At 48.2% G+C, this 27,162-nt stretch overlaps 3 protein-coding genes across 10 annotated transcripts in view; 1 reads left to right on the top strand and 2 right to left on the bottom strand.

Annotated features, from left to right (window-relative positions):
- LOC138401213 (fer-1-like protein 4) overlaps window positions 1–3,922 on the bottom strand; it is a 36,549-nt gene extending 32,627 nt beyond the window's left edge. The window contains 8 exon segments of the mRNA XM_069496578.1: window positions 2–62; window positions 576–734; window positions 1,031–1,072; window positions 1,270–1,361; window positions 2,500–2,599; window positions 2,694–2,782; window positions 3,170–3,225; window positions 3,844–3,922. Of these exon segments, the coding sequence (XP_069352679.1) occupies window positions 2–62; window positions 576–734; window positions 1,031–1,072; window positions 1,270–1,361; window positions 2,500–2,599; window positions 2,694–2,782; window positions 3,170–3,225; window positions 3,844–3,922 (678 nt within the window).
- Window positions 3,923–6,474: 2,552 nt separating this feature from the next.
- On the top strand, window positions 6,475–12,196 carry SPAG4 (sperm associated antigen 4). Of its 2 annotated transcripts, none has more exons than XM_069496580.1 (12): window positions 6,475–7,095; window positions 7,636–7,740; window positions 8,060–8,126; window positions 8,322–8,383; window positions 8,637–8,680; window positions 9,019–9,044; window positions 9,166–9,274; window positions 9,472–9,547; window positions 9,699–9,814; window positions 10,208–10,375; window positions 10,930–11,019; window positions 11,138–12,196. In XM_069496580.1, exons 1-12 carry the CDS (start codon window positions 7,023–7,025, stop codon window positions 11,294–11,296), a joined length of 1,095 nt encoding a protein of 364 aa, XP_069352681.1. In that variant the 5' UTR covers window positions 6,475–7,022; the 3' UTR covers window positions 11,297–12,196. The 2 variants fall into 2 exon arrangements, with proteins under 2 accessions (XP_069352681.1, XP_069352680.1); XM_069496579.1 differs by having other exon boundaries at window positions 6,475–7,114.
- Window positions 12,197–15,174: 2,978 nt separating this feature from the next.
- CPNE1 (copine 1) overlaps window positions 15,175–27,162 on the bottom strand; it is a 410,662-nt gene continuing 398,674 nt past the window's right edge. For 6 of the 7 annotated variants that reach the window (XM_069495836.1, XM_069495838.1, XM_069495839.1 and 3 more), the window contains 15 exons: window positions 20,995–21,123; window positions 20,716–20,895; window positions 20,485–20,559; window positions 20,330–20,401; window positions 20,119–20,199; window positions 19,868–19,957; window positions 19,674–19,760; window positions 19,452–19,538; window positions 19,303–19,362; window positions 19,090–19,223; window positions 18,931–18,985; window positions 18,619–18,670; window positions 16,146–16,279; window positions 15,747–15,983; window positions 15,175–15,555 (listed from right to left, as the gene is read on the bottom strand). In XM_069495836.1, the coding sequence (XP_069351937.1) occupies window positions 15,415–15,555; window positions 15,747–15,983; window positions 16,146–16,279; window positions 18,619–18,670; window positions 18,931–18,985; window positions 19,090–19,223; window positions 19,303–19,362; window positions 19,452–19,538; window positions 19,674–19,760; window positions 19,868–19,957; window positions 20,119–20,199; window positions 20,330–20,401; window positions 20,485–20,559; window positions 20,716–20,895; window positions 20,995–21,123 (1,614 nt within the window). In that variant the 3' untranslated portion in view covers window positions 15,175–15,414. Of the gene's footprint in view, window positions 15,556–15,746; window positions 15,984–16,145; window positions 16,280–18,618; window positions 18,671–18,930; window positions 18,986–19,089; window positions 19,224–19,302; window positions 19,363–19,451; window positions 19,539–19,673; window positions 19,761–19,867; window positions 19,958–20,118; window positions 20,200–20,329; window positions 20,402–20,484; window positions 20,560–20,715; window positions 20,896–20,994; window positions 22,041–27,162 lie in introns of all 7 variants that reach the window. The other variant, XM_069495840.1, reaches the window with a different exon arrangement.

Genomic DNA, 27,162 nt, shown 5'->3' with positions numbered 1-27,162 from the left:
CCTGGAAGTCTTGGGCTCTGGACACCTGGAAGGGATCCCCGCGTGCCAGGCCCTGGGTTCAGCTGTGGAGAAGCTTAAGGTCAGCGGTCACTTGGCCCCCTCCCCACTCACACACACATACATTTGCCTGGTACTGGGGATGAGATTTCCTCTCCCTCTGAACTTTTGGGTTGAGTCCTTCAGGTCTTGCCTTGTTGCCTCCATCTCAACCCTGTGCCCAGAATTTGACCCATTCCTGGAGCCCTGAAACCATTCATTCACTCAACAAAGATTTATTGAGCACCTACTATGTGCAATCACTGCCTTAGGCACTGAGACACTGCAGTGAACAAAACGGACAAAACTCTTTGCTCTCTCAAGCTTTCATCACTTGCATGTGTGTGAGCCAGAGTAACTGTGCTCATGAACATGGCAGTGTCTATGCCTATGGGTGAGTGACCCTTGACCCCTTCCCACATACCCTGGGGCCATGTGTTTGTGAGGGTGGAAGGGCAGGGCGTGGGTCTGTATGTGTAAGCAGAGAGACTGACCCACTGGTAGGGTGTGGGAGCAGGCGTGCCATGAGTACAAGTTACCTCTTGAGGCGGCTGAACACAACCCCAGAAAGCTCCACATCAGGCTCATCCTCCAGCTCCAGCTCCAGCTCGTTCTCCTCATCATCCTGCTGGCCTAGGCCTCGAGCTAGCCTGCGGCCCAAAGCCACTGCCCGCCGCTCCAGCTGGGCCTCTACAGGCCTGATAGGAAAGGCCCTCAAGGGACATGTCTGGAACCTGTCACCCATCTCTGGGCATCCCTCGACTTCCTGGACCTTAGGACTGACCCCTGACCCTTGGACTGACCCCATTGGTCCCAGGACAGACCCCCAATCCTGGGACCCCTCTAATTCCAGAATGGACTTCTAATTCTAGGATTGACCTCTGACCCTGGAACTGATTCATTACTGATCCCAGACCCTGGGGCTGACCCCACTTCACTGGCTTCTAACCCCAAGACTGACCCCCTGACCTCAGGTCATCCCTCCCACACTTACTCCAGCTCCTGGAAGCCCACATTGGGGATGATCAGTTCCAAACTGGGAGGAGGAGAAATGAAAAGAGAGAGAGAGAGAAACAGGCCTGATTACAGAGCTGCAACCCAGTCAGCCCATGTCCAAGGGTCACAGTACTGGTAGATCTGGATTGGAATTGGGTACCACTTCTCCCTTTCCAGGGCCTGCCTGGGATGGGACCACCAGATCTTGCTTAGATTGCTGGAGGGGGTGGCGGTTACCTGTCAGAGATGGGTGCCCCAAAGTCCTTCTCTGCCCAGGTTCCAGAAGCACCCTCTGGGGGCTGGTACTTCAGGTCAAGCTCCACTTGGATCTAAAATGAGATACAGTATTCCCCGGAGTCCCCTCTAACTGCCCTGAGGCTAAGGGAAGCTCAAGAACAATGCCTTTTACTTCATCCATAAACAGAGACCCTCCTGACCTGCATCTATGGTACCTTGTGATTCCTCTCTGATGATTAATAATGCTGACTACTCACAACCTATTAAGAACTTACCATGTGCAAGTTGCTTCTTGAGTGGGCCAAACTTGACTCCAAAGTTCCCTCATTGACCTTGGAAATCACTGACCATGGCCTTGATTACTCTGCATGGTCTGGCCCCACCAACCTTTCCAGCTTCACCTCATCCTGGATTCTGCTTCTGCTCTGCACCCCAGCTGTGCTCTACCAGGGCATTGGGGTTTTGCATATGCCTTTTCCTCTGCCTGGAACATTCTCTCCTTCTACTTAGTTAACACCTGTCATCCTTCAGGTCTAAGCTCAAGCACTACTTTCTCAGGGAACCTTTTCTGACCCCCAAATAGGTCACTGTTTGTACCTGTTGCACTCTCCCAGCTCCTACCAGCTCCTTCATAACACCCACCAGTTGCAGTTTTACACTTGTTTGTGTGAATATCTGTTTAATGTTTGCTTCCCTCTTTAGATAGGGAGCTCCAAGAGGGCAAATCCTCTTAGCACAGCATTTGGCTTATAATAGGAGCTCAACAAATGATGACAGATTGAATGAAAAATTCAACGTTTTGTATAACTATACATTACGTAAATGAGAAAACAGGTAAATAACTTGTCCAAGTTCTCAGATGTTAAATGGCAGATCTGAGATTTGAGACCAGGTCCACGTCTACTGGGCTGTATGACCCTCCATGAAGCACCAGGAAAATCCAACCAGGTTCATCTTTGTCTCCCACAAGAATTGAGCCTACTGCAGGGTCAGGGAGCAGCACAGAATTCCTTATCACCCCCATTGTCACACCCCTGGGCCTCAGAGCTGAATCTGCTTCTTGGCCCATGTGGGACTCAGGAAAGGCCTTCAAGGGACCCCTGAGCCTTAACTCCAGCCCCTCTAGCTGAGGGTCCTTGGTACCACTCCTGTCTGGGTCTTGGGTTTTCCCCTCTGAGAAATGGGACTTTCAGGCCTCATGCTGGCAGGCTTGGGGCCAGTGGGGCTCACCCGGGACACTCGAAGATTCTCATCCACCAGGGCTTCCTGTAGCACCAAATGCCCAGCATTTTGTAGCTGCTACAGGGAGATCACCAGGGTCCCCAGAGGCCTGGGTGAGTGGCATAGAGCAAGAGTGACCCAGGAGAATGGCACCAAGCCACCCCCAGCCTCACCTACATCCTGGTCCCTCAGGGCCTACTCACCTGGGGCTGAACACACGGCTACAGTTGACCACCTGCACAGACAAACACTCCCCAGCCAGTGGAGCCCCATAGTGGGGCCAACGGAACAGCTAGGGATAGGAGGAAGCTAGTGACACCCAATGCTGGGCTGGCCCTCACCCCCAACCCAGAACCTATTCCCATCCTTGAAACAGGAGCTGACCCTCCAAACTTGGAGCTAACTCCAGAACTGACCTCCCAAACTGGAAACTGATTCCTCCAACATGGGGTTGACTCCAAGTTAGGGCTGATCTGGGGCTGACGACCCATCAAGAACTACTCCTCCCAGTCTTAGGACTGACTTGTTCTAAACTGGGTCTGACCTCTCAAGCCTGACATTGACCCCTCACTTCCCAAGACTATACCTCCCAAATCTCAGGAATGAGCCCCCTAACTCCAGGATGGACTTGATAGTAAACAGACGAGCTTCTCCCCATCCAGGAACCAACTGTACTGACCTCGCCGATATCTGCTTCTTGACCACAGCGAATTTTTCTTGTTTTCTGGGTAAAGCCTGTTCACAACTGAAACTAGTCATTTATTAGCCCCCCAAAAAGTCATTTTCCTCCCCCATCCTTGGCCCAGTGTCCAGTCCCTCCTGGATTCACTCTTTTTTTTTTTTTTTTTTTTGAGACAGAGTCTCACTCTGTTGCCCGGGCTAGAGTGAGTGCCGTGGCATCAGCTTAGCTCACAGCAACCTCAAACTCCTGGGCTTAAGCAATCCTTCTGCCTCAGCCTCCCGAGTAGCTGGGACTACAGGCATGCACCACCATGCCCGGCTAATTTTTTCTATATATTTTTAGTTGTCCATATAAATTCTTTCTATTTTTAGTAGAGACGGGGTCTTGCTCTCGCTCAGGCTGGTCTCGAACTCCTGAGCTCAAAGGATCCGCCCGCCTCGGCCTCCCAAGTGCTAGGATTACAGGCGTGAGCCACCGCGCCCGGCCTGGATTCACTCTTAAAGAAAGGCAGAAGATGGGGAGGAAAGGAGGCAGAGGGTTGGAGATATCAGGCTGAGGGAGAAAGGAGAGAGACTGTAAAGATAGTGAGGGCTTGGGCTCAGGGTCTAGGGAATGGAGGATCCAGAGTCCTCCAGTTCCAAAAATCCTTAGAGCACCCCTGCAAGCCTCACCTCGGAAGCTGAGCTTCACTTGTCGGTCGTGGGTGCCCGGCAGCCCTGTTAGTCGCCGCACGCACACAGTCAGAGCCATGGTCCCAGTGCCACTGGCACTCCCTTTGCTTGCCTGCCCTCCTGCCCTCCTGCCCACCTGCCCGCCCACCTGAATCGCCTCTGACTCACTGGACTAATCCAGCAGGTTCAGCAATCCCTGCCCTTTAGTCAAACACACAGGCAGCAAGCCTAGAGGTCATGGGTGGGGAGGGAGGAGGGGGACTGAGAGTTGGGGGTAAGGTCCCTATAGTTAGCTCAGTCCTCCCTGCCTGCACCAGCTAGCTACAAGCTGGCAGGACTGCTTCAGCCTCCATCCTGCATCTTTGTGGAGTGGGAACTACGATAGGATAGGGATGGAGGCAAGGGAAGAGGACAGGACCCCAGTCTGGTCCCTGCCAGTCTATGAGGCCTCAAGGGCATGGGCCTTATGTTCCTTCTTGTTCATCTTTCTATCCTCTATGCCCAGTTCAGGGTGTGGCACATGGTAGACCCTCAAAACACTGTCTGAATAAATGGATGGATTAATAAATGAATCTCCTATCCTTCAGCGTTAGTGCTATATGTATTCAACATATTTATTGAATTAATGAATGATTTAATATGTGTCCCTAGCTTCCACATGGTAGGTGTTCAAGCCAGAAGCCAGAGGTCCTTAACTTGGGGTACTAGGACCCCGGTAGGACCATAGAATTTTTCCATAGAGTGTACAAACCCTTGAAATTTTCTGTAAAATATTGAGCATATGTACATTCTTCTGGACAAAGACCTCCTAGCTTAGGTTAATAACCCTTAAACAGATATGCAGTACTTTTGCTGAATGAAGTAATGAATGTATCCGGAAGTCTGGACCCATAATAGGTAACAGTAATTATGCATTTACTGCATTTCACAGCCATCCACTTAGTTATTCTATTTAATAACACCTCATATGTGCAGGACTTGTGCTATGCCACCCTGCAGGGGGTGCAGCCACAGAATGGTGAATCAGATGTGTTCTGTCTTCCAGTGGCTTCACAGACTCCAATACCTACCACAGCCTTCAAAGACTGCAATTCCCATCAAAGCAGGAAAGGGTCAGGGTCAGGAAGGTCTGAAGAGGGAGGTCAGAGGGGCTTCCCTGAAGGAGTTTTTAAGATGGGCTGAGAGGACAAAAGTTGAGAGCAGAGACAAACAAACAGGCAGTGGGGAGGAATGCAGAGTGTGTTCTGGGACATGTGATTTGTTTGGTTTGGCCTGAATACAAGGAATGTATATTGGGCAGCAGCAGCAGCAGCAGCAGATAAGATTAGACAGAGGAGCTGGGTCTTGCTATGTGGCCTTGAACCAGACATGGTCCCTCCTTGTGTTTCAGCTTTTCCATCTCTGTACTGGGGTGGGAAAGCCCCATTCTGCCTATTTCTCCGTTGTTAGGTATTCAAATGAGTTTGGGGGTCCATAAAACACCAGGCAAGAGGAATGGGCTGTTCTGTTTCTAAGCAAGGTCCAGGTTAGACCTGAAGACCCTCAGATATTGAAGGAGGGCTTTACCTTCCCCTTTTAATAGATGAGGACACTGGGACCCAAAGGAGTTGACAGTCAAACATGAAATAGGCCAGGGGTAGGGAGTAGGGTAGGATGTACAGACAAGAATCCTTAGTTTGCAGTGTCTTGGCCTTCATTTCCGTTCCTCCTCCTGGGGTCTGTGGTGTCTAATCAGCAAGATATTAATGTCACCCCTCTGCAGCCTGGGATGGGCATCTCCCCTCTAGGCTGGAACACAGCTTAACAGGTTGTTCCTGTGCCTCAATCCCTCTAAGAACTGCCACTTCCACTTCCTAACATTCTAAGGAAGGCGTGATGGGGTGGGAGGAGTACTAGGCTGGAGGGAAGGATTTTGGGATTCTAATCTGCTATGCACTGCGTGGTCTCGGGGAAGTCCTTTCCCCTCTCTAGACCTGTTTGCTTAGCTGTGTAACTTGCACAGGATGCACTGCATTGCTTTTTGAAGTGTGGTTCTTAATCAGGATCATGAAAGTGGTTGTTAAAAATGTGCATCCCTGGGCCCACACCAGAAATGCTGCAGTAGGATCTCAAGGTGTGCCTGGTATTCTGGTACGCAGCAGGAATTTGGGAACCTCTGGTCCTCTGGCTGTGACCATTTGTGATTCCTCAGTCCATTCTCCATGGCTCAGGTGTACAGTCTGAGTGTGGGTATAATCATTGGTGGGTGCTGAATTCACACCCCACAGACCTCTGGGGAACATGGGGCTGGGGGAGAGACCCGCAGATCCTGAGGGCAGAGTTCTCTGGCCTGATGACTGGGATGGGAGGAAAGGGCTGCAGGACTTGCAGAGCAAAAGGGACAAATGTTTATCTAGAAGTGCAAGGGGTGATGGCTTGCTTCTTAACACTCATTCAGTCACAAATATTTGAGCACTTACTACATGCTAGACCTATCTAGGTGCTGGAGGATACAGCAGTGAACAAACAAAAATCTCTGCCCTCATAAAGTTGACATTCTAGTGGGCATGACAGGCAATAACGAAATAAGTCAAATATACAGCATGCATGAGAAAAAGCAGGGACGGGGGATAGAAATTGTTTTACCCTGAGTGCAATTTTAGATGGGGTGTTCTGGGAGGTGTTGTGATGTCATTGCTGTCTTCACACGTCAGAAAGAGTGAGAGAGGCTGCCATGGCTCCCAGCGACGTCACCACTAGCTCTGTGACGCGCGGCCAGGACGTTCCGCAGAGACCGTGGTCTCCTCTGTGACGTCAGTAGCCGGGCCCAGCCACAGGCCAGAGGGTTGGGTCCGGCCGCGGGGCCTGCCGGCTGCACGCTGGGTCCGTGGGTTCCCCGCGGCGCGCAGCTGCTGAGGGCCCAGGGCCTTGACGACTGCGGCGGCGACTTTGGCGTCCGCGAGGGGGCGGCCCCGGGTCAGGATGCGGCGGAGCCCCCGCACGGGCTCGGCTGCGTCTCCGCGCAAGCACACGCCCAACTTCTACAGCGACAACAGCAACAGCTCAGTGAGCGTTACCTCAGAGGACAGCAACGGCCACCGGTCAGCTGGGCCGGGGCCTGGGGAGGCCGAGGGCAGAAGGGCCCGGGGCTCGAGCTGCGGTGAGCCCGCCTTAAACGCGGGAGTGCCCGGAGGGACCACATGGGCCGGAAGCTCTCGGCAGAAGTCGGCGCCTCGGAGCTACAACGGGCAGACCGCCTGTGTCGCGGCAACCGTGAGGGGCGGGGCCTCGGGTGCGGGCGGGGTCGAACTCGAGTGAGCCGACGGAGGGGGCGGGGACTACGGGGTGGGGCGGGGCGCGGGGCGGGCCTAAAAATGAAGTCTGAGTACCTCCTAGGGGGAGGGGCCTGTAGGGTAAAGGGGAGTTGCTAAATAAGATCCCTTAAGAGGCGGGGCCTCCGCTTGATGGGCGGTCGTGGGAAGGGGCGGGGAAATCTTGTGATTGGGCACCACCAAGGAGGCGCGGCCTCAGTGTTAGTGTGAGTGGCTACTGGGACAACCGGGCCGCGCCAAGAGCTAAGGCTGGGGGCGGGGTATCCGTTTGCGGGGTGGGGCTAATTCTTGACTGGGCCTCCGTGAGGGGCGGGACTCAGAGTGCGCAGACAGACCTGGGAGGGTGGTGCTGGGGGAGCAAAGCCTGTGAGAGGCTACCGAGCTTTTTGGCATCTGGGCTGGGGAACTTGCGGCCGGGTCCCGGGGGGAAAAGTGGGCCTGCGGTGCGCAAGGGCCCAATGGAGCCCTTGGGCTCCCGCAGAACCGGCTGAGTCTCCTGTAGTCTCTGAGGAGCAGCTCGACCTTCTCTCGACCCTGGATCTCAGGCAGGAGATGCCTACCCCGCGGGTGTCCAAGAGCTTTCTGAGTACGAGCCAGGCCAGTCCTGATCCCCTCTGACCCTCCAGCTCCCCTCCCTAAACTCCAGTTCTCATTTCTGAGACCTGGTTCTCCGTTCTGAGCCCCCCGCCCATGTCTGACTATCCAGCCCCTTCTCTGAGCCTCTCAACTCATTCTCCTAGCGCCCATCTAACTCTCCTAGCCCACCCCTCACCCCTCCTTCATGAGCCCCGGGCCCATCCCTGGTCCCCTTCCTGAACCCGTTCTGAACCTGGAACACTATGCTCTCTGAGTCCCCGCCTCCTCATCATCTCTGCCTCTCTCTGAGCCCCCTGTCCTGTCCTCAGGCCTACTCTTCCAGGTGCTGAGCGTGTTGTTATCCGTGGTAGGAGACGTGCTGGTCAGTGTGTACAGGTCAGAGGGAGGGACGAGGCACCCCAGGGGCTGCTCTTTGGAGTGGGTGGGGAGCAGTGCCAGGACCTGGCTGATGCTTGAGCCCAGTCAGGTCTGGTTGAGTCGTGTTCGCAAGAGCTGGGTCTAGAACCCCAGGGTGGGGGCCGGGGGGGGGTGACTAGGGTCTGGGGCTTCAGCCTCCCTCCGGTTCCTCAGGGAAGTCTGTTCCATCCGCTTCCTGTTCACGGCTGTGTCGCTGCTGAGCCTCTTTCTGGCAGGTGAGGGCTGGTGAATTCCCTGGGGCCCCAGCCCTGGCTGCTTTGGAGCCAAACCCAGCACATTTTCTTCAGCCCACTCGGCCCCTTCAGAAGCTCCTCGCATTCCCCTTCAGAGCCCGCTAGCGCCCCTTCAGACTCCCCACCCTCCCCAGACTCAACTCTGTCAGGACTCTTCTCACTGTCCCCTTATGCCAGGGAACCCCCTTTTCTTCCTTTCCCTTCTCCTGAGACTCCCCCCCCCTTCTTTCTCCAGCACTCTGGTTGGGGCTCCTGTATCTGGTCCCTCCCTTGGAGAATGTGAGTTGGGGAGACTGTGTCCTTCGGTGGGTGGGTGGCAGGTTGTGAACCTGGAGATTGTGAGGAGTCTCCTGGATTGCTGGGAAGGGGCAGTGCCAGAGGCTATAATCCTGAAGAAGGGCTGGAGGGCTGGATATACAGATTTCTGAGGGACTGTGCCCAGAGGTGCTTGAGGGTCTCTGAGAGGCTGTGATCCTAGAAAGTTAAGGAAGAGTTAGGGAATGGGGCACAGTCCTCAAAAAGTAGGCCCTTTGAGCCTGGCTGTTCCCAGGCTGAAGTGGGAGAAAGAGGCGGGGAACTGAGCAGCCCGGTATTTTGTCCCTCCCTTCCTCCAATAGGAACCTAAGGAGATGCTGAGTCTAAGGTGAAAGAGGGCACCTAGGGTGGGAAATTGGAGGGCTCCAAGGTGGGAGCATGGGGGGCCTTATGCGAGGTGTCCGAGGGGACAGGGAGCCAACTGCACTGCGCCAACCTCCCACCTCCAGTGAGTACCACGAGCGCGTGCGCTCCCAGGGGCAGCAGCTGCAGCAGCTCCAGGCGGAGCTGGATAAACTGTACAAGGAGGTGTCCAGCGTCCGCGCAGCCAACAGCGAGGTGAGCCCCGGCCCACCTTGGAAACGCCTGACGGATCCCAGCTCCCTGGGTCCTGAGGCTTAAGCTCCGCCCCAAAGCCCCGCGTGATTTCTCCCGGGGCCCACAAAGTCGCCCCTAGAGCACCTAGTTCCCGGGGAACCCCGCCCACCTGTACGACCAGCCCGCAAGCCCCGCTCCCCCGCCCTCCCTCTTTTCAGAGAGTGGCTAAGCTCGTGTTCCAGAGGCTGAATGAGGACTTTGTGCGGAAACCCGACTATGCGCTGAGCTCTGTGGGTAAGATCCAGAGATACAGGGAGACAGAGAAATTGACACAGACAGACCTACGCACCTGGCCGGCGGAAGAAGACAGAGCCTCAGACCGACCGTCCCCCAGCTGTCGGTAAGGCCTGGGGGAGCCCCTGAGGGTTACTTCTCCTTGCTCTAGGAGCCTCCATTGACCTAGAGAAGACATCCCACGACTACGAAGACACGAACACTGCCTACTTCTGGAATCGCTTCAGCTTCTGGAACTATGCACGGCCGCCCACGGTTATCCTGGAGGTGAGCTGAGCTGGAACAGAATCCCGGGATGGGACCAAGGGCGGGAGGCTGGGGAAAGGACCCAGAACAACTCCCTGGAGACTGGACCTGGCTGAGCTGAGGGCGTGGCGCTAGGTGGGGCCTGGCTGGGGAAAGGATGGGCCTCACTGGAGGCGGGGCCTAGTTTGGCTTGGTAAGGTTTTGGGCGAGGCCAAGGATGAACTGGCAATGCTGAGGACTGGGCCCTCTGGTGGGATCTGGCTGGCCAGGGACCCAGGCTGGAGGCGCAGCTCCGGGAAGGACCAAAGTCAGGGTCGAGCTGAGGGTGGAGCCTGCCCGATCCGATGCCCATGCTGGGGAGGAGCAGCAGTCGCTGTGTCCTCTGGTTCTGATGGTCTATCCGCCCGTCTGCAGCCAGACGTGTTCCCTGGGAATTGCTGGGCTTTTGAGGGCGACCAGGGCCAGGTGGTGATCCGGCTGCCAGGTCGTGTGCAGCTGAGCGACATCACTCTGCAGCATCCACCGCCCAGTGTGGCGCACACCGGGGGAGCCAACAGCGCCCCCCGCGACTTCGCAGTCTTTGTGAGTGGGGCCAAGGTCAGGAGGTGGGGGATTTTACCTAGAAAGCCCCAAGCAGTCATGAAAACTGGTTTCAGTTTTCAGTCTTAGTTTGCTCATCTATAAAATGGAGATACTACTATTTGCCTCTTAGGGCTGCTGTAGGTTATAGTCGTAACCATGTCCAAATATGAGTTATGGCCTACTGAGCGCCCACTCTGTGCCAAACAGTTTCCATGCATTATCTCATTGCATCCACATAACAACCTAGGAAGTACTATCATCATTCCTCTTTACAGATGAGGAAAGTAAAGTTCAGAAAGGTGACATTATTTGCCCAAGGTAACACAGCCAACAATTGGCTGAACTAAAATTTAAAACCCAGTGTCTCAGAGCCCACATTCCACACTACAATATCCTACCATCAAAAAATATATGATATTCTTGTTCTGTCAATTTAAATAAAGAAAAAAAATACATGACAGCATGCATACAGCTATTGAACTCATAGACGATCCTCAGCAAACTTTTCTCCTCTCCACCTGTGCCTCACTGTTCATTCATTCTTCACTCATCAGGGCCTCCAGGTTGATGATGAAACTGAAGTTTTCTTGGGGAAGTTCACCTTCGATGTGGAGAAATCTGAGATTCAGACTTTCCACCTGCAGGTGTGTTTGTCTCTGGGGGTGAAGGTGCTAAGGGAATGGAGCAGTGAGGGATGGAGGATTGGGGAGGAGGGCAGCCCTTGGGAGAGTACGTCTTGGCATGATCCATTTGTCTCCCCAGAATGACCCCCCAGCTGCCTTCCCCAAGGTGAAGATCCAGATTCTAAGCAACTGGGGCCATCCCCGTTTCACGTGCTTGTATCGAGTCCGTGCCCATGGTGTGCGTACCTCAGAGGGGGCAGGGGACAGTGCCACAGGGGCCACTGGGGGGCCTCATTAAACATGCTGATTGTTGGAGTAGAATTGAGCTCTGCTGAAGGAAGCTGGATGAGTGCTTTGGGGTGCTCTGTTGGGAAAGCTCTGACTGCTTCTGTCTTAGGAGTATAGTGGAGTTTACCTCCCAATGCACCCTCTTTTTTGGAGAAGTCCAGATCAACATAGTAGCAGCAGCTCATGTTCATGGAGTGCTTACCATGTACAAGAAACAGTGCTGTGCACATTATACACATTACCTAACTTAATCCTCACAACCAGAGAGGGAAACTGCTCAGGTCAGAAACTTGGTTAAGGTCACACAGCTAATGATGAGCAGCACTAGAGTAGTACCCAGTCCCGCCTTCCTCCAGAGGCCACCCTCTTTTACCTGCAGGCTGGCAGGCAGCCTGAAGCCACATTTATCCTCCTCAATTTCCACCCCCAATGTCTAGGAAAGTCCCCAACTGCTAGGTGCAGGTTGAGGGGAAATTACCCCTTTTCTCCAGGCACTCAAAAACTAAGGAGACTTGAGAACCTCTAGGCAGTTTCAGAATACAGGCCTGGTAGCCCCTACTCAGGTTGTCCTGACACTTGAGTGCCCAATTGTGTGCTAGGCACAGGGTAGGTGATCCAGTGTTCACCAGTCCTTGCCCTAAAGGAGCCTGACAGGGGAAAGAAGATACTCCAGGCAACAGGACCATTCATTTACAGATCCAAGAATTCTTTACTCTAAGGGTCAAAAGTGGCATTAGAGGGGAAAAAAGATGGAGAAAACAGGCATCAAAGGATAGCATTCTACTTAGGGGTAGAAAGGGGGACCAGTATGGGCAAAGAAACACATACCAGGTTAGGATCCTTCCCAGTGTGTTCATGTTTTGGAAGAATAATCAGATTATTAACAGTGGTTACACCTCTAGAAAGTGGAACTGGGAATTTCTAACACACACACACACACACACACACATGGGGAGGTGGGAACACATGCATCTGTTTAAAGTTGGGGGATATTATTTTTGTAATTTGAAGATGAAAAAGATTCTGAGTGCTCTTAAAACCTAAATTTAGAAATATGAACTAATACAGCTTTTCTAGAGGGCAGTTTCACAATAGGAACCAAAAGCCTTAAAACATTTTTATACTCTTTAGCCAGGTGTGCTGGCTCATGCCTGTGGTCCCAGCAACTCAGAAGGCTGAGGCAGGAGGATCCCTTGAGCCCAGGAGTTGGAGGCTGCAGTGAGCTATGATGGTGCCACTCCATTCCAAACTGAGCAAAAGAGCATGACCCTGTCTCTAAAAAAACCAAAAAATTCACAACTTTTTATACTCTTTTATCACAGCCATTCCATTTCTAAGGATGTGTCTAAAGAAAAGATAGATGTATTCAAAAACAATACCTGTAAGGATATTTATCACAGTGTTGTTTATGAAGAAAACTAGAAACTTAGTATCCAAGTAGATAAATTATGCTACGAAATATTCAGCCAACAAAAATGGCAATAAATGGCAGAATGTTTAGTGTCATAGGAAGTAATTAATGATCTATGGATAACTTTTTAAAAAGTAAATTGGCACACATAAAAATTTTTTTTTTTTTTTTTTTTTGAGACAGAGTCTCACTCCGTTGCCTGGGCTAGAGTGTTGTGGCGTCAGCCTAGCTCACACCAACCTCAAACTCCTGGGCTCAAGCAATCCTTCTGCCTCAGCCTCCCAAGTAGCTGGGACTATAGGCATGCGCTACCATGCCCAGCTAATTTTTTCTATATATTTTTAGTTGTCCAGCTGATTTCTTTCTATTTTTAATAGAGAGGGGGTCTCACTCTTGCTCAGGCTGGTCTCGAACTCCTGAGCTCAAACGATCCACCCGCCTCAGCCTCCCAGAGTGTTAGGATTACAAGCATGAACCACCATGCCCGGCCAAAAATTTTAAATTTCCATATTAAAAGAGTTCTGTATGCCAAAGGATACTTTACTATAAATGGTAAGACAACAGCCTGGGAAGAAGTATTTTCAGCATGTATGAGATGAAGGGTTAATAACTTTAACAGAATAAAGACTATAACACACATACACACAGCCTATGAATAGGCTATTGAGAAGAAATACAGTTCACAAACATGAAATGATACCTAGCATTCATATTTAAATAAATCTAGTGCTTGCTTCAGCAGCACATATACTAAAATTGGAACAATACAGAGAAGATTAAAAGAAATTAAAATATATAAAAAAATAAATAAATCTAAACTAAAAGATTTTTTTTTCTATTTTTGTCCATCAGATTAACAAAAGGGGTAAGTTTGACCATAACTTCTGTTATGGAGGGCAATTTGCAATATCTAATAAACTTTAAATATATCCTTTGATCTAGCTTTTCCACTTTTAGAACAAATTCTTCACAAATATTCCTGTAAGTGTACAAAGATAAACGTATAAGGATGTTCATTACTGCATTGCTTGTAAGAGAACAAAACTGGGACTCAAATCTCCATAAATAAGAGATTAGCTAAATAAACTATGGTGCACTCACATACAAGAATAATATGTAGGCATTAAAAATAATGAAGTAGGCTGGGCACAGTGGCTCACACCTGTAATCCTAGCACTCCCGGAGGCCGAAGTGGGAGGATCAATTTTGGTCAGGAGTTCGAGACCAGCCTGAGCAAGAGGGAGACACCGTCTCTACTAAAAATAGAAAAATTAGCTGGGTGTGCTGGCACATGTCTGTAGTCTCAGATACTTGGGAGGGTGAGGCAGGAGGATCGCTTGAGCCCAGGAGTTTGAGGTTGCTGTGAGCTAGGCTGATGTCACGGCACTCTAGCCCAGGGGACAGAGAGAGAGACTGTCTCAAAAAAAAATAATAAAATAAAATAATGAAGTAGAGCTGGGCACAATGTAATCCCCAGCACTTTGGGAGGCTGAGGCGGGAGGATCGCTTGAGGCCAGGAGTTTGAGAACAGCCTAAACAACATAGCAAAACCCCAACTCTACAAAAAATAGAAAAATTAGCTGGCCATGGTGGCATGTGCCTATAGTTCCGGCTACTCGGGAGGGTGAGGCAGGAGGATCTCTAGAGCCCAGGAGTGCGAGGTTACAGTGAACTGCAATTGTGCCACTGCACTCCACCCTGGGCGACAAAGCAAGACCATATCTCTAAAAATCTAAAAAATAAAGTAAAATAAAAGAATGAGGTGAGAGAATAAGTTCTAATGGGAAAGACAGCCAAAATATATAATAAAAAAAAGTAATAAATAAAAACAAGGTATAAACAGTATGTTTAACATCCTATTTAGAAAAAAAGTTTGTCAGACCTAGGAAAAACAGGGACCCTCACCTACTCCACTGTTTTGTACAATATTTATATTTGAAATAATTTTGTACCAACATACATTTTAAAATTAGAAAAAAAATTAAACCATGCTAAAACAGTATGTATAAACTAAAAGATATGCACCAGCTATGTTTCATTGGGATGTGAAGAGTCTGGGTGATATTGTTTCTGTATTTAAAATTTTTTCTAAAACAAATACACATATTAATTCTCTAGTAAGAGAATGAAGGTTAGCTGTTAAAAAATTCAAGCTTTTCACCTGTTTTTAGGACCAGAACTACCCTGCTCTCTCCTCTAGGAAGTCTAACATAGCTCTTGCTCCCCCTTAAAACTCAGCCCTCCCTGCCCTTTGCTGCACTGCCCATCTTGTCTGTGTTCCCAGCTCAGCTCCACTCTAAGGGAGGGAAGGCTGAAGTGCTGAAAATTCAAAATTCATATTTTCAAAAATAGTGGGAGTCATTTAGCTATCTGGCCAGGAATACCCAATTTCTTTCTATTACACCAGAGGCAACTTTCACTCAACAACCCCTAAGATCCACAAACTGAGGCTCAGGGAGGCAAAGTAAATATGGCTAATAGCAGCCTCCCACCCAAAACACACAGAGTAATGGCAAAGCAGTAGTCTTCACTGTTCTTTATTGAATGAGAATACCAGGGGCAAGCATCGGGGATCAAGAGCAGTGACAACAGAAACAAGTATAAAAGTATCAAAAAATATAAGGTGCTAGCACTGAGGAGAGTGTGCGGGTTGGGCTATGGCCCAGAGGGACCTTGGGGACACAGGGCTGAGGACTGGCCACAGCCTCCAAGGGAATCTAGGCCTGGGGGGCCTGTGCAGTGCCCTTGGCTGGGGGAGGAAGTGGCTTGAATGGGGCCCAACCCTGAGCCTTGAAGTAGGAGACCAATTGTGTGGGCACTTCTGCGAGTACGGTCTGCGCCAATGCCTCCCGAGGGGCCTGCCAGGAGAAGAAGGGCAAGGTCAGTGATGGCTCAAAACAGCTGCCCGAGGTCTATATTTCATACCCAAGAAAGGATACAAAACCCAACACCCAACCCTGCCCCAGACTTAGAGCAAAGGGCAAGTATCCCCATTCACATAAGAGAGAGGTGGAAGGGTAAACCCCAGATCAAACTTGCCCCCACTCACATTCTGAAATCGGCGGTAGGGCACAAACTGCACTATGTCACGGGCAGCTGCCTGCCCAGAACGTGTTCGCAGGGGCCCACCATCAGCATCCAGCTGCTCCATGGCCTCGAAGTCAGCACCGCCCACACCCACAATGATCACCGACATGGGCAGGTTCGAGGCACGCACCACAGCCTCACATGTGGCCTCTACATCTGTCACAGCACCATCCGTCAGCAGCAACAGCACGAAGTATTGCTGGGGACAAGCCCATTTATGTACTGAGGCAGATCCTCCCCCCCATATCCCTCCAGACCCCCCCAGCCACACATTCCCACACAGATAAGAAGCCCCCTGTTACACAGCCCTCAAAGGGAGCCTTTGACCACCACCATTGCCACTGTCGCCCACAGCCCTCACCGAGGCAGTCCCCTGATGTGCAGCCTGGGCTGCAAACCTTGCCACGTGGTTGATGATGGGTGCAAAGTTGGTGGGGCCATAGAGGCGAACCTGGGGCAGGGCTTGGCGGTAGGCATCCACAATGCCCTGGATGCCTGCAGAGGAGCACAAAAAACAGTGTAAAATCCTGAACCTCTCGAAATTAGGCCGCTCCTGAAATCACCCCATCCCAGCCCAGGAGATTTGGGAACCTGGGTGCATTTCATTCAATCACCCCTGTAACCCAGGGTACATATCTCTGACCTACTAAGGTTCAAAAAGAGGCAGGGATTTGCCCTAAATCACAGCTTGAATTAAAACCCAGATTAAGGGGATCCCCTGTACAAAACCAACAGAGTTTGAGCATCAGATTATAACCTACTTAATAAAATAATGAATTATAATCCATTTAATAAAATAAGGATCTATACAGATATTAAATAATTATGGGGGAAAAGGGAAAGCTCTTAATAAATATTGAAGGAAGAATTACAAAATCATTTGATAATCCTCATAGAAATAACTGATTCAAGCAAGGATCATCAATGGATGCTAAAACTACAGAGTGCAGCTGGGCACCTGTAATCCCAGCTACTTGGGAGGCTGAGGTGGGAGGATTGCTTGTGCCCAGGAGTTTGAGGCCAGCCTAGACAACAGAGCAAGACGCCATCTATAAAAATTAAAAAAAAAATTATTTTTAAATGGGGAGTGAAAGTTGACGAGTGACTGGATATTTATATAGCTTCAAAGTATCTTCTCAAAAGATACTTGATTTTTTTTTTTTTTTTGAGACAAAGTCTCACCCTGTTGCCTGGGCTAGAGTGCCGTGACCTCAGCCTAGCTCACAGCAACCTCAAACTCCTGGGCTCAAGCGATCCTTCTGCCTCAGCCTCCCGAGTAGCTGGGACTATAGGCATGCGCCACCATGCCCGGCTGATTTTTCTATATAGTTTTAGTTGTCCAGCTAATTTCTTTCTATTTTTATAGTAGAGATGGGGTCTTGCTCTTGCTCATGCTGGTCTTGAACTCCCGAGCTCAAACAATCCGCCTGCCTCGGCCTCCCAGAGTGCTAGGATTACAGGCGTGAGCCACCACGCCTGGCCTCAAAAGATACTTATTAATGACAAAGGGAAAAACAGTACTTGTACAGTGGAGAAACCTGGTAGACCCTACCTTAACCAAATGATCAAAATTAACATGACTGGTAATAAAACAAATCAACACCATGTGCCTCCTGATACGATGCACCGAGAAGAATACACAGCACCACTTCAGTGGTGTTCCTCCCAAAAACGTATAACCTGAATCTAATCATGAGGATATGGCAAGTAAACACAAACCAAGGGACACTCTAGAAATTATCTGGCCTCTATTCTTCAAAATTATTATCATGAAAGACATGAAGAACTCTTCTAGATAAAAAGATATAATTTAATGTACTGTGTGATCTAAGATTTTTTTTTTTTGCTGTGAAAGACATTAGGACCACTGGCAAAATCTGAATAAATGCTATAGATTGGATAATAGTATTGTATTGATGTTAATTTTCTGATTTCAGACTGTGGTTATGGAAGAAAATGTCCTTGATTTTAGAAAACACACCCTAAAGTATTTAGGGGTAAAGGGCCAAGTGGATGACGCTGAGTACAAAATTGGTGGGGTCAGAGAGGCAAACTTTGGGCAGAGCTATTCACCACAACATTCTTAAACATTTTAAGAAAAAAGTAAGATTAAAAAAATATATGTATACAAGCATACACATACATATATGTACATGTACCTATGTATACACACACACTTTATATACAGATGGGAATCTGGGTGAAGGTAAACAATAGCCCCGATGACTCAGGCCCTGACCCCTGAGTTCCAATAACCTGAACCTCTATGATTATTCTTGTAATTTTTTTCTAAATCTGAACTTATGTCAAAATACACAGTTAAAAGAAAATTTAAAAACCCAGGACAGATCAGGTCAGGTCAAACTTTCCACTTCAGTTTATTCGCCACCTGGGGAAGTCATAAGGTTTTGGCTCTAGACAAAAGGGCTTGTGGGACTCTGGCAAAAGTATCTTGCAGGGAGGTAACCAAGGCTTCCACTGATGCCCAAATAAGTACCTGTGAACTTCTGGGTAAAAATAATAATGATGATATAACAGCTACCATTTTTTAGAGGGGACTTAGTATGAACCATGCTTACAGCTTTACTTGCATCCTCTCCTTGAATGCTCAGTATGCTAAAATATTTTGTCTTATTACAAAACCAAAACACACAGAGACTAAGCAATTTGCTCTAAGTCATGTGGCATGATGATTTGACTGCAGAGGCCTAGCTATAAAAAATCCACCCTCTGGATAATGGAGGCAGGTATCTGCCCCCGACTCTCCTTTGCCCGTACAGGCTTGCCCCTCTAGTTGTGGGCAGACCTGCCTCTAAGTGGATGGGGAACCTTACCTGCACAGTAGGGGTTACTGGGATTGAAGTTCAAGGCAAATTCATGAGAGACCTGAAGGCAAGAATGAAAATGAAGTTCTTCCCCCATGACTTTCTTTGTGCTAACAAAAAAGGCTCTATGGCATGTACCAAGATTCCTACAGGAGCTATTTAGTCCTGAGCACGTGCTGTATACATGCACACGCCTGCCGGGATCCATCCCTGCATCTCCTCTTAAAGCTGAGTGCCACCAGCAAGTAAGTTCACCACACCCCCCAAAATCAGGGCCCTGAAACTGAAAATAGGAGTGGGGGAGAGGAAGAGAGAGCTCACCTGCCAATCAGGGGGTACCTGGGCCCCAAATCCAAATGCTGGAAACAGCTTGTCCCTGTGGAAGGACAGTAAGTTGGGGAAGAGGCAGTGAGGGGACTGTGAGCTCAAAGGCTAAAGCATTTGCAGGGCATGGGGATGGCCAAGAAAACAGTTACTCACGTGTCATAGTCCTGAACCACACTGCCCACACTCCACAGTGCTGTCAGGTACTCGTTGACCCCTGTTGGACTCAGGTAATGTAGGGAGTCAGGTGAAGAAGGATCTCCATTGGAGCCAGTGAAGTCCACGCCCACCTGGGAGGAGATAAGGAAGGGAACTGAAGTCTACCTGGAACCTCAGACCTGTTCTTTTATACCTGGTAAGGCAACTTACAGTGAAGTTGATTTGACAGCCTCCCATCACGTAGTCCAGGAACGAATACTCTGTTTCAACCTGCAGATGAAACCAGAGTCATAGCGGGACATGGTTGGAGTCCTGGAGCTCAGGAATCAGAGCCTGGGTCACATGGGCTATTGTCGCACCTGGCAAATCTTGACATGGATAGTTCCAGAATTCTTGTAGCTTTTCTTTTTCTGCTGCTTCTCAGGGTGGACACATGCAAACTCAGCCTGGTGAGAGAAAAATTAGGGTAGAAAACTCCCAGAGCATCAGTCAAGGACTCGAGCTGCCCTCTCCTCCCTCTCTCCCCTGAGCTACAGCCATCTAGGCCCACCTCCACAGCCCCGAGCAGGGCCAGTGCTCACCGGGACTGCCTGCAGCTGGGCCAAGCTGGTGTAGAAGGTACCAATAAGATCATGTGACCCATCACTGTCATAATCGGAGCATCTCACCTGAGAGGAAGGTGTGTATGGAAATAAAGGAGTCAGGGAACAGGTAAGAATAAGTCCCTCTCCAGGCTCTTTCCTTGCTCAATCCACTCAGGAGGCAAGCTCCTCACCTGGATGGGTGTGCTGGGGTCTCCACCACAGAAATGCTGAAGGGGGACTGAGAAGCGCTTCCATGTAGGGTTCAGGTTGTTCTTGATTACCTGAGGGTGGAAGGTGAGGCCTCCAGTGAGCTGTGGCCTGGTCTGTGAGGAGCTGCCACCCTTCATACCCAGACTTTCTCCCTGTGTTCCAAACCTTGCTAGTCACAAGACCCAGGAGATTCTCTCCTACCTCGCCCTATCCAATCTCAGGGGTTTCACACCTCAGATCTGTATGTTAGGTGCCATTTCCCGTCACCCTGGCGGAAGAACTCCAGGAATGGATCCGATTTTCCCAGGAAGTCCTGCCAATACCACAGAGACCTCAGTTACAAGACTCAGGAAGAAACAACCACTGTGCCAGCCCTCTGTCCCCACCAGCACCATCCCTGTCCCCTTAATTCGTGGATTCCCAGAGCCTCCTTCCAGACACACCTTCTTATCTAGGTTTCTGGCCTCTACCTCCATGGTTATGACACGATTGTCCTTCAATTCCTGAGCTGAGACCTAGGTGGAGGATTCTGTATCATCTCACAAATTCTTCATTGATGTAAGCCCCCTTCCCCTACCCTTGCTGGATCCTTCCTTACCATGATGGTCCCCTGCCCAGCAGGTTTTCCAGGCTTCAGCATCAAGGGTAGAGTCAGTATCTGGCTAGACACAATCTGGAGCAAAGCAGCGAGTGGAGGAAGATTCAAGATTTCAGGCAGGGTTAGGTCCTGCTTGCCCCCCACCTTCAGGCTCCAGACAGGCGAGGTTGCCTGATGGGGCTTTTACAGAACACCTCTGTCTGAAGGCGCCTAATCCCTGGCCCTACATACCTGTCCTAGGGAACACTCAGCCCCCCCTAGGAAGTCATCATCCCCCAGGTCTACTGTCTTGTTATCTATGTCATAGATTCCAAAGCGTAGCTTCTGGACCGTCTCAAAGTGGTACTCGAGCTGCAGAGTCTTGGAGAACTGAGGGCTTGAGCAGTTCCGTACTCGTTCAGTCCGGCCAAGCTGTGGGCAGAGGCCAATAAACATCACAGTTACACACCCTCTACCCCAAATCCAGTCCTAGCCTCCCTCCACAACCTTAACCTCCATGGTCCACCTCACCTCAGCCCAGCTGCCCCCTCCCACATCCTGTAGAAGGACACAGAGTGGGTCAGACTTGGAGCCGATGTCCTTGTCAATAAGGTGGTCGCAGGAAATGGACAGCTGAACCAAGGTCACGCAGTGGGCCATCTGAGGGAAAAGGAGCTGGGTCAAGCACCAGGAACCCTTCTCTACCCCTCCTTGACTGTAGGACCCTGGGAAGGCCAGTAGGTTTCACCCAGGCAGGGCGAACCTATATCCACCCCCATGACACCCAAGGAAGAAGGCCCTACAGCCTCCAGACCCCTCAACCCCCTGGGGGAGCTCAATGACAGGAAATGGTGGTTACAACCAACCCTGGTCTGAAGATGTTGAAAAGGAGTACTAGCCTCCATCTTCAATTCTGACACCAGACCAATCCTCACCCTAAAATTTGTCTTAATCTCAATAGTGCTTCCCAGACCCAGACTCTTAACCTTGAGCTCTGCAGAGACCAGTGACTCTCACTCTGATCCCATTACTGGCCCCAAATCAAACTCTAATCCAAGTTTCAATCCCAGTATTACCCCAAATGCAACCACAATCTAGATACTATTCTCCAAAAAGTCTCTTCCTCCAATGATTTCCCACTAACCCTGGGGCCCTACCTCTTGGGGTAGAGTTGTAATCCCCCCACTAATTCTCCTAACCTCTAATCAGCTGCTCATGTCCAACTCCTCACTATTCCCAGTGACGCTACCTAGTCTAAGCCACCATCATTTCCCACCTGGTTTACAGCATTAGCCTCTTCAATTGGTTTCCCTTATTCTATGCCATCTCCACCTCCACTTCCACCTCCACTTCCCCATCTCCACCCCAACAGGCTATTCTCAATACTTCAATCAGGGTGATCCTATTAAAACATATGTCAAGTCACATCACACCTCTGCCTGAACCCTCTAATGATTTCCCACTGCTCTTAGAAAAAAATCCTAACTGTACCATGGCCTACAAGATCCTGAAAGATCTAGATCTCTCTAACCTGATCTCCTAACACCTTCTGCTCACTCCATTCCAGCCACCTTGCTCTTGTCATTCCTCAAATAAGCCAAAGTTTGTTTCTACCCTAAAGCCCTTACTGTACCAGGAAAGCTCTTTTCCTGTGTTATCCACATGGCTTGCTGCTCCCCCTCTCCTTCCAGGTCTTTATTCAAAATCGTCTTCTTGTATGAAAGAAAAGCCCCTCCTTTTCTAGACACTCTAAAATTTCAACCCTACTCCCACTGGCATAACATACCCCTTTCCTGCCTTTTCTCCTTAGCATTTAGCAAAGTCTAACACATTATTAATACATACATTTACATAATTTGTTTCCCCCAATAGAATGTAAACTCTGTGAAGGAAGGAATATTTAACTACTCTGTTCATTGCTCTATCCCAAGCACTTAGACAACAAGTATTTGCTGAAAGAAATCCAAAAGGTCATCTCCAACCCCAGCCCCAACTGACCGGCCTCTTGCCTCCGTAATCAAGCAACACCAAGCATTTCCAGTTAATCTACTCCCTCTGCTGAAAACATCATCTTCTTGCATCGATCACCATGTTGAGTCCCACACGGTCCCTCCTCCTATAGCCACCATAACAATCATCCTCAGACCCCCTTATTATCCTTGTGTTCCTGATGGTCCATACACCTGAAGACCATCTGCACCAGAAGTGCACGTGAGGTCAGATCTCTCAGTGTGTTTCACTCAGCATTCCAGGTTTCCCAGCACTATACCAGGGACGCCTCCAGTGTCAGTCTCCCCTAAACTGACCCACAGTCAATCCCTCCCTGACCAAGCCCACAGTACCCATCCTGGCCCCTCACCATCTCCATCTGGAATGCTGTTATCAACCAAAGTTGGAATGATTCTTAGAGTTCAACTTGCTTCATGTGCTGCCCGTCCTTAACACCTCAGCTTGAATGTGTCCAATGAGGGAAAACCCATCACTCTGTCAATCAATTCATCAGAAAGTCTAGCTCCATAGAGTCCTACCCAAACTGACCCAAGTCTGTGCAATTCCCACTTCTACCCATTTGTCTTACTTTTTCCCCAGTCTAGTGCTCCGCGGGAAAGCCTTATTCTATCTCCCAATGAGAACCCATCTGATAGCTAGAAGCTGAACAGTCCTAGCTAAGATCTCGAAGAACAGCCCCAGTTCTTTTGAATTTTGCTCCTAGAATATGGCCTGCAGACTTCTGGCCATCCTGTTCACTCCCTTGGAGCTTCCTCGAGGACAGACCCAGAGCAGAATACATGCTCCCCCAAGGGAGCAGGACCACAAGTTCCCCCAAGTCACAATCTGAACTCCATGCTTGTCACCTCACATGCTCTCTGAGGCAGTGTTTACACAGTACAGAGACAAATAAAAAAGAATGCTCATTTCACTATTGCTGAGAATAGTGAAGAACCTAAGGCAGCTTAAAGTTCTATCAATTAGGTGGTGACTAAATCATGGTACATTCTAACAATGAAATGCTGAATTGCAGCTAATAAACAAATAAGGCAGAACTATACTGGTATAATATGAAAAAAATAAAGCTGTAAAAAATGCTGAGTATGACTCCATTTTAAACTTCAATTGTACGTGTCTATGTGTATATATAATAGATTTTAATATGTACATAAAATACAGACACAGAAATATGGAAGCTACACCAAATAAATGTGGTTTTAGGTAGCTTGAAGGAGTGGAAAGAAGGTGAAAATTTTAGTAACTCTATATACTTCTGTATTGTTTCAGTATTTTATACTGTTTGTTTTGTAGTTTTTAAAGGGCCTCATTAGCTCCCCTCATGCATACCTCAAGTTCTCTTGACAATTCATTCTAAGCACAAAGCCTCTACTTCCAGTTCAACAACCCCTACCTAACTTTAGGCCTTATTAAAAGTCTCTTGCCTCCTCCCTGGTTTCTCCTTCCTAGTCCTGTGCCACCTAGTCATCCCTGATGCCAGCTTCCAGAGACTCCATCCTAATCCTTAACAGAAGCCCTGTTTAGCTGCTCATGGCCCTTAGGTTCACAGCCAAACTCCCCAGCAGGGCCATTTTGTTACACAACTCCAGAGGGTATATCTACACAGAATTTTGTAATTGTACAATATGGTAACCCTGCATCCCTAGTTCAACCTTCAAAGCCCTTACTAGTCTGCCACCAGCTCTACTTTCTGCTACTTACCCACCCATCCAAGTAGTCATCCAAAGTGACTTTTTTTTTTTTTTTTTTGAGACAGACTCTCGCTCTGTTGCCCAGGCTAGAGTGCTGTGGCATCAGCCTTGCTCATAGCAACCTCAAACTCCTGGGCTCAAGTGATCCTCTTGCCTCAGCCTCCTGAATAGCTGGGACTACAGGAGAGCACCACGATGCCTGGCTAATTTTTCTATGTTTAGCAGAGATGGGTTCTTTCTTTTGCTGAGGCTGGTCTCAACCTCCTGACCTCAAGTGATTCTCCCACCTTGGCCTCCCAGTGTGCTAGGATTACAGGCGTGAGCCACCACGCCTGGCCCAAAGTAACTTCTGGTTCATCAAAAACACACACATGTTGTACCTCCGACTTTCCTGCCTAGCAAATGTCTTGTAATCCAAGGTTCTAGTATAATATTTTTCCTTTATGCAGCCTTGCCCACCTTCCCCAGGTAGGATTTTCTTATCTCTCATCTGGATGACTGCAATGGTTTCCTCATTAGTGTTTCTGCAACCACACATACATTTTTGTGTTTATTAGCTGAAGAGAAACCAAATCATGTCATTTCTCTACTTAAAACTCTGGAATGGCTTCCCAAAACACTCAAAATAAAATGCAAAGTTCTTACCATGGTCTATAAGGCCCTGCAAGACCTGACCCTTGCCTAACTAATAATCTAGTCACCAAGTATGCTCCAGCCAGGATGGTCCTTCTGATCCTTTGTCTGGTTTGTATTTCCGTATCTTCAGTACCTACAACAATACCTGCCCTGTTATAGGTACTCTGAAAATACTTAGTGACTGACTTAATAATGAAACCACATCAGAATTTTGACTTTTGTCTGTCTACCCCAGCACTCTATGGGGTCCTTGGAACTAGGGTTGGGTATCATCTCTATATTGCTAGTATAAGTGGTTAGTATATAGTTGGTACTCATAACCATTTACTGAACAGTGTGCTTTCGCTCAACTCACACTTCAGGCCTCTTTCATTTAAACTAATGTCCAGTAAATCTTCCCTATTCTGATCTTGTACAGTTGAGCTTTGAAGTTTAAATGCAGGATTCCTACAACTCCGTATTAAATGACAGTCAATTTAAAAATGGGCAAAAGATTTGATCAGACATTTCATAAAGGAAAATATATGAATCAGAAATAAGCAAATGAAGTAATTCACAGCATCAGTCATCACAGAAATACAAAATAAAACCACAAGGAGATACTATTACATACCGACGACAATGGCTAAAAGTAAAAAGACTGACAATGCCAAATGTTGGCAAGGATGTGGAACTCTCATACATTGTTAGTGAAAGCATTAAATGTACCACTTTGGAAAAGAGTCTGGCAGCTTATCAGAAAACCAAACATATACCTAGCCCAAGAACAATTCCACTCCTAGCTTTTTATCCAAAAGAAATGAAAACATTATGTCCACAAAGATTTGTACAAGAATGTTCATAGCAGCTTTATTCACAATAGCCAAAAACTTGAAACAGCCTAGGTGTTCATGACTATGAGAATGAATAAACTGTGATGTTTATGGAAAACTATTCAGCAACAAAAACAAACTATTAATATCTATAACATGGATAAATTTGAAGGATAAAATAGATTCCATTTATGAAGTTTTAGAACAGGAAAAACTAACTGATGATGAAAATATTCAGAACAGCGGTTGTCTTCCCTGCTCTCTCAAGGGGAGGGGCAGGTATTAACTGTGAAGGAAAGAACTCTAGGCAGGAATGGAAGAATTCTTCAGCATGATAGGAACACGGGTCACAGGACTATGTACATTTGTCACTTTAACGGTACATTTAAGATGTATAGATATGATTGTAAAATTTTACAAGGAAAAAAAGACTAACCCATAAGCAAATATTGCACTCAAGTTAAGGCATGTTAAAATGTTTAGGGGTAAAGTATACTGATTCCTGCAACTTCTTTGAAATGCACCAAAAAATAAAATGGATTATTGGTCAGATTATGTGGTATAACAAAGAAAAATTTAACTTGTAGAATCTAAATAGTAGATATATATATATATAGTGGTATATATATATATATATATATATTTCTCTCTACACTTTGCTGCACACTGAAAGTTTTCATAATAAAATTTGGAGGAAAATTTAAATGGAGGACAAAAGGACCTCCTTCTGTGAACAACAAAAGCTTTAGCAGTGATTACCTAGGGGGGTGAGATTATAGGCAACAACTGGAAGCCGCTGCCTTCTCACTCCACGACTTCCTTTCAGAGCCCCTACAGAGATGCTTTTGGTCTGGGCCAAATCATGCGGGTGAGCCAGGAGCATCTGCCTGTGCTAGGCCTCAATTTCTGGTGGACCTAGAGCATTCTTTCTTAGTCATTACAACACTTTTCCCAGAATGCATGCTTTTTCAGCTTCTTTTTTGAACCCAGACTCAAACCCCAACCATACTGCTGTAGGCTCACTTGTGCCTCAGTAGTATATGGGGCCAGATTCTCACTCACGTGATGCTATTAAAGTGGCCTGGCTTCTATTCATTCAGAGAGGTCAGAGCTTCCTGTGCAACCACACTGTTTTGTTTTTCACAGATCGGCTTTCTTTTCTTTCTTATTAGAATTGGCAACTCTTTATAAACAAATCTTCACAATGTGTAGTTTTCTATCCTTTAAGCCATATTCCCTTTAGATGACCTATAATCCATGAGATTATTAGTCTCTTCCAAATTCTATTTATCTCCTTTGAAATCTACCTCTGCTTGGAAATTTGTGATTAAAACTGGTTTGTCATTCTCCTCTCCTCTCTCTCTTGAACAGCTACATACTTTAAACCAGACTCATTTAGTGCCATTATAATTAACCCCATGGGACTTTCAACCTCCTTTTTAGGAACAAAATTTTACAAAACCATATTAAATATCACATTTAAGTGAGTAAATAAAGAGAAGTCATGAATTTTATCATTTGATTTTTTTTTTTTTTTTCAGACAGAATCTTAC

This window comes from Eulemur rufifrons, chromosome 20 (assembly GCF_041146395.1).
Source record: "Eulemur rufifrons isolate Redbay chromosome 20, OSU_ERuf_1, whole genome shotgun sequence".
NCBI lineage: Eukaryota > Metazoa > Chordata > Mammalia > Primates > Lemuridae > Eulemur > Eulemur rufifrons.
This window is presented reverse-complemented; position numbering and strand designations above follow the sequence as displayed.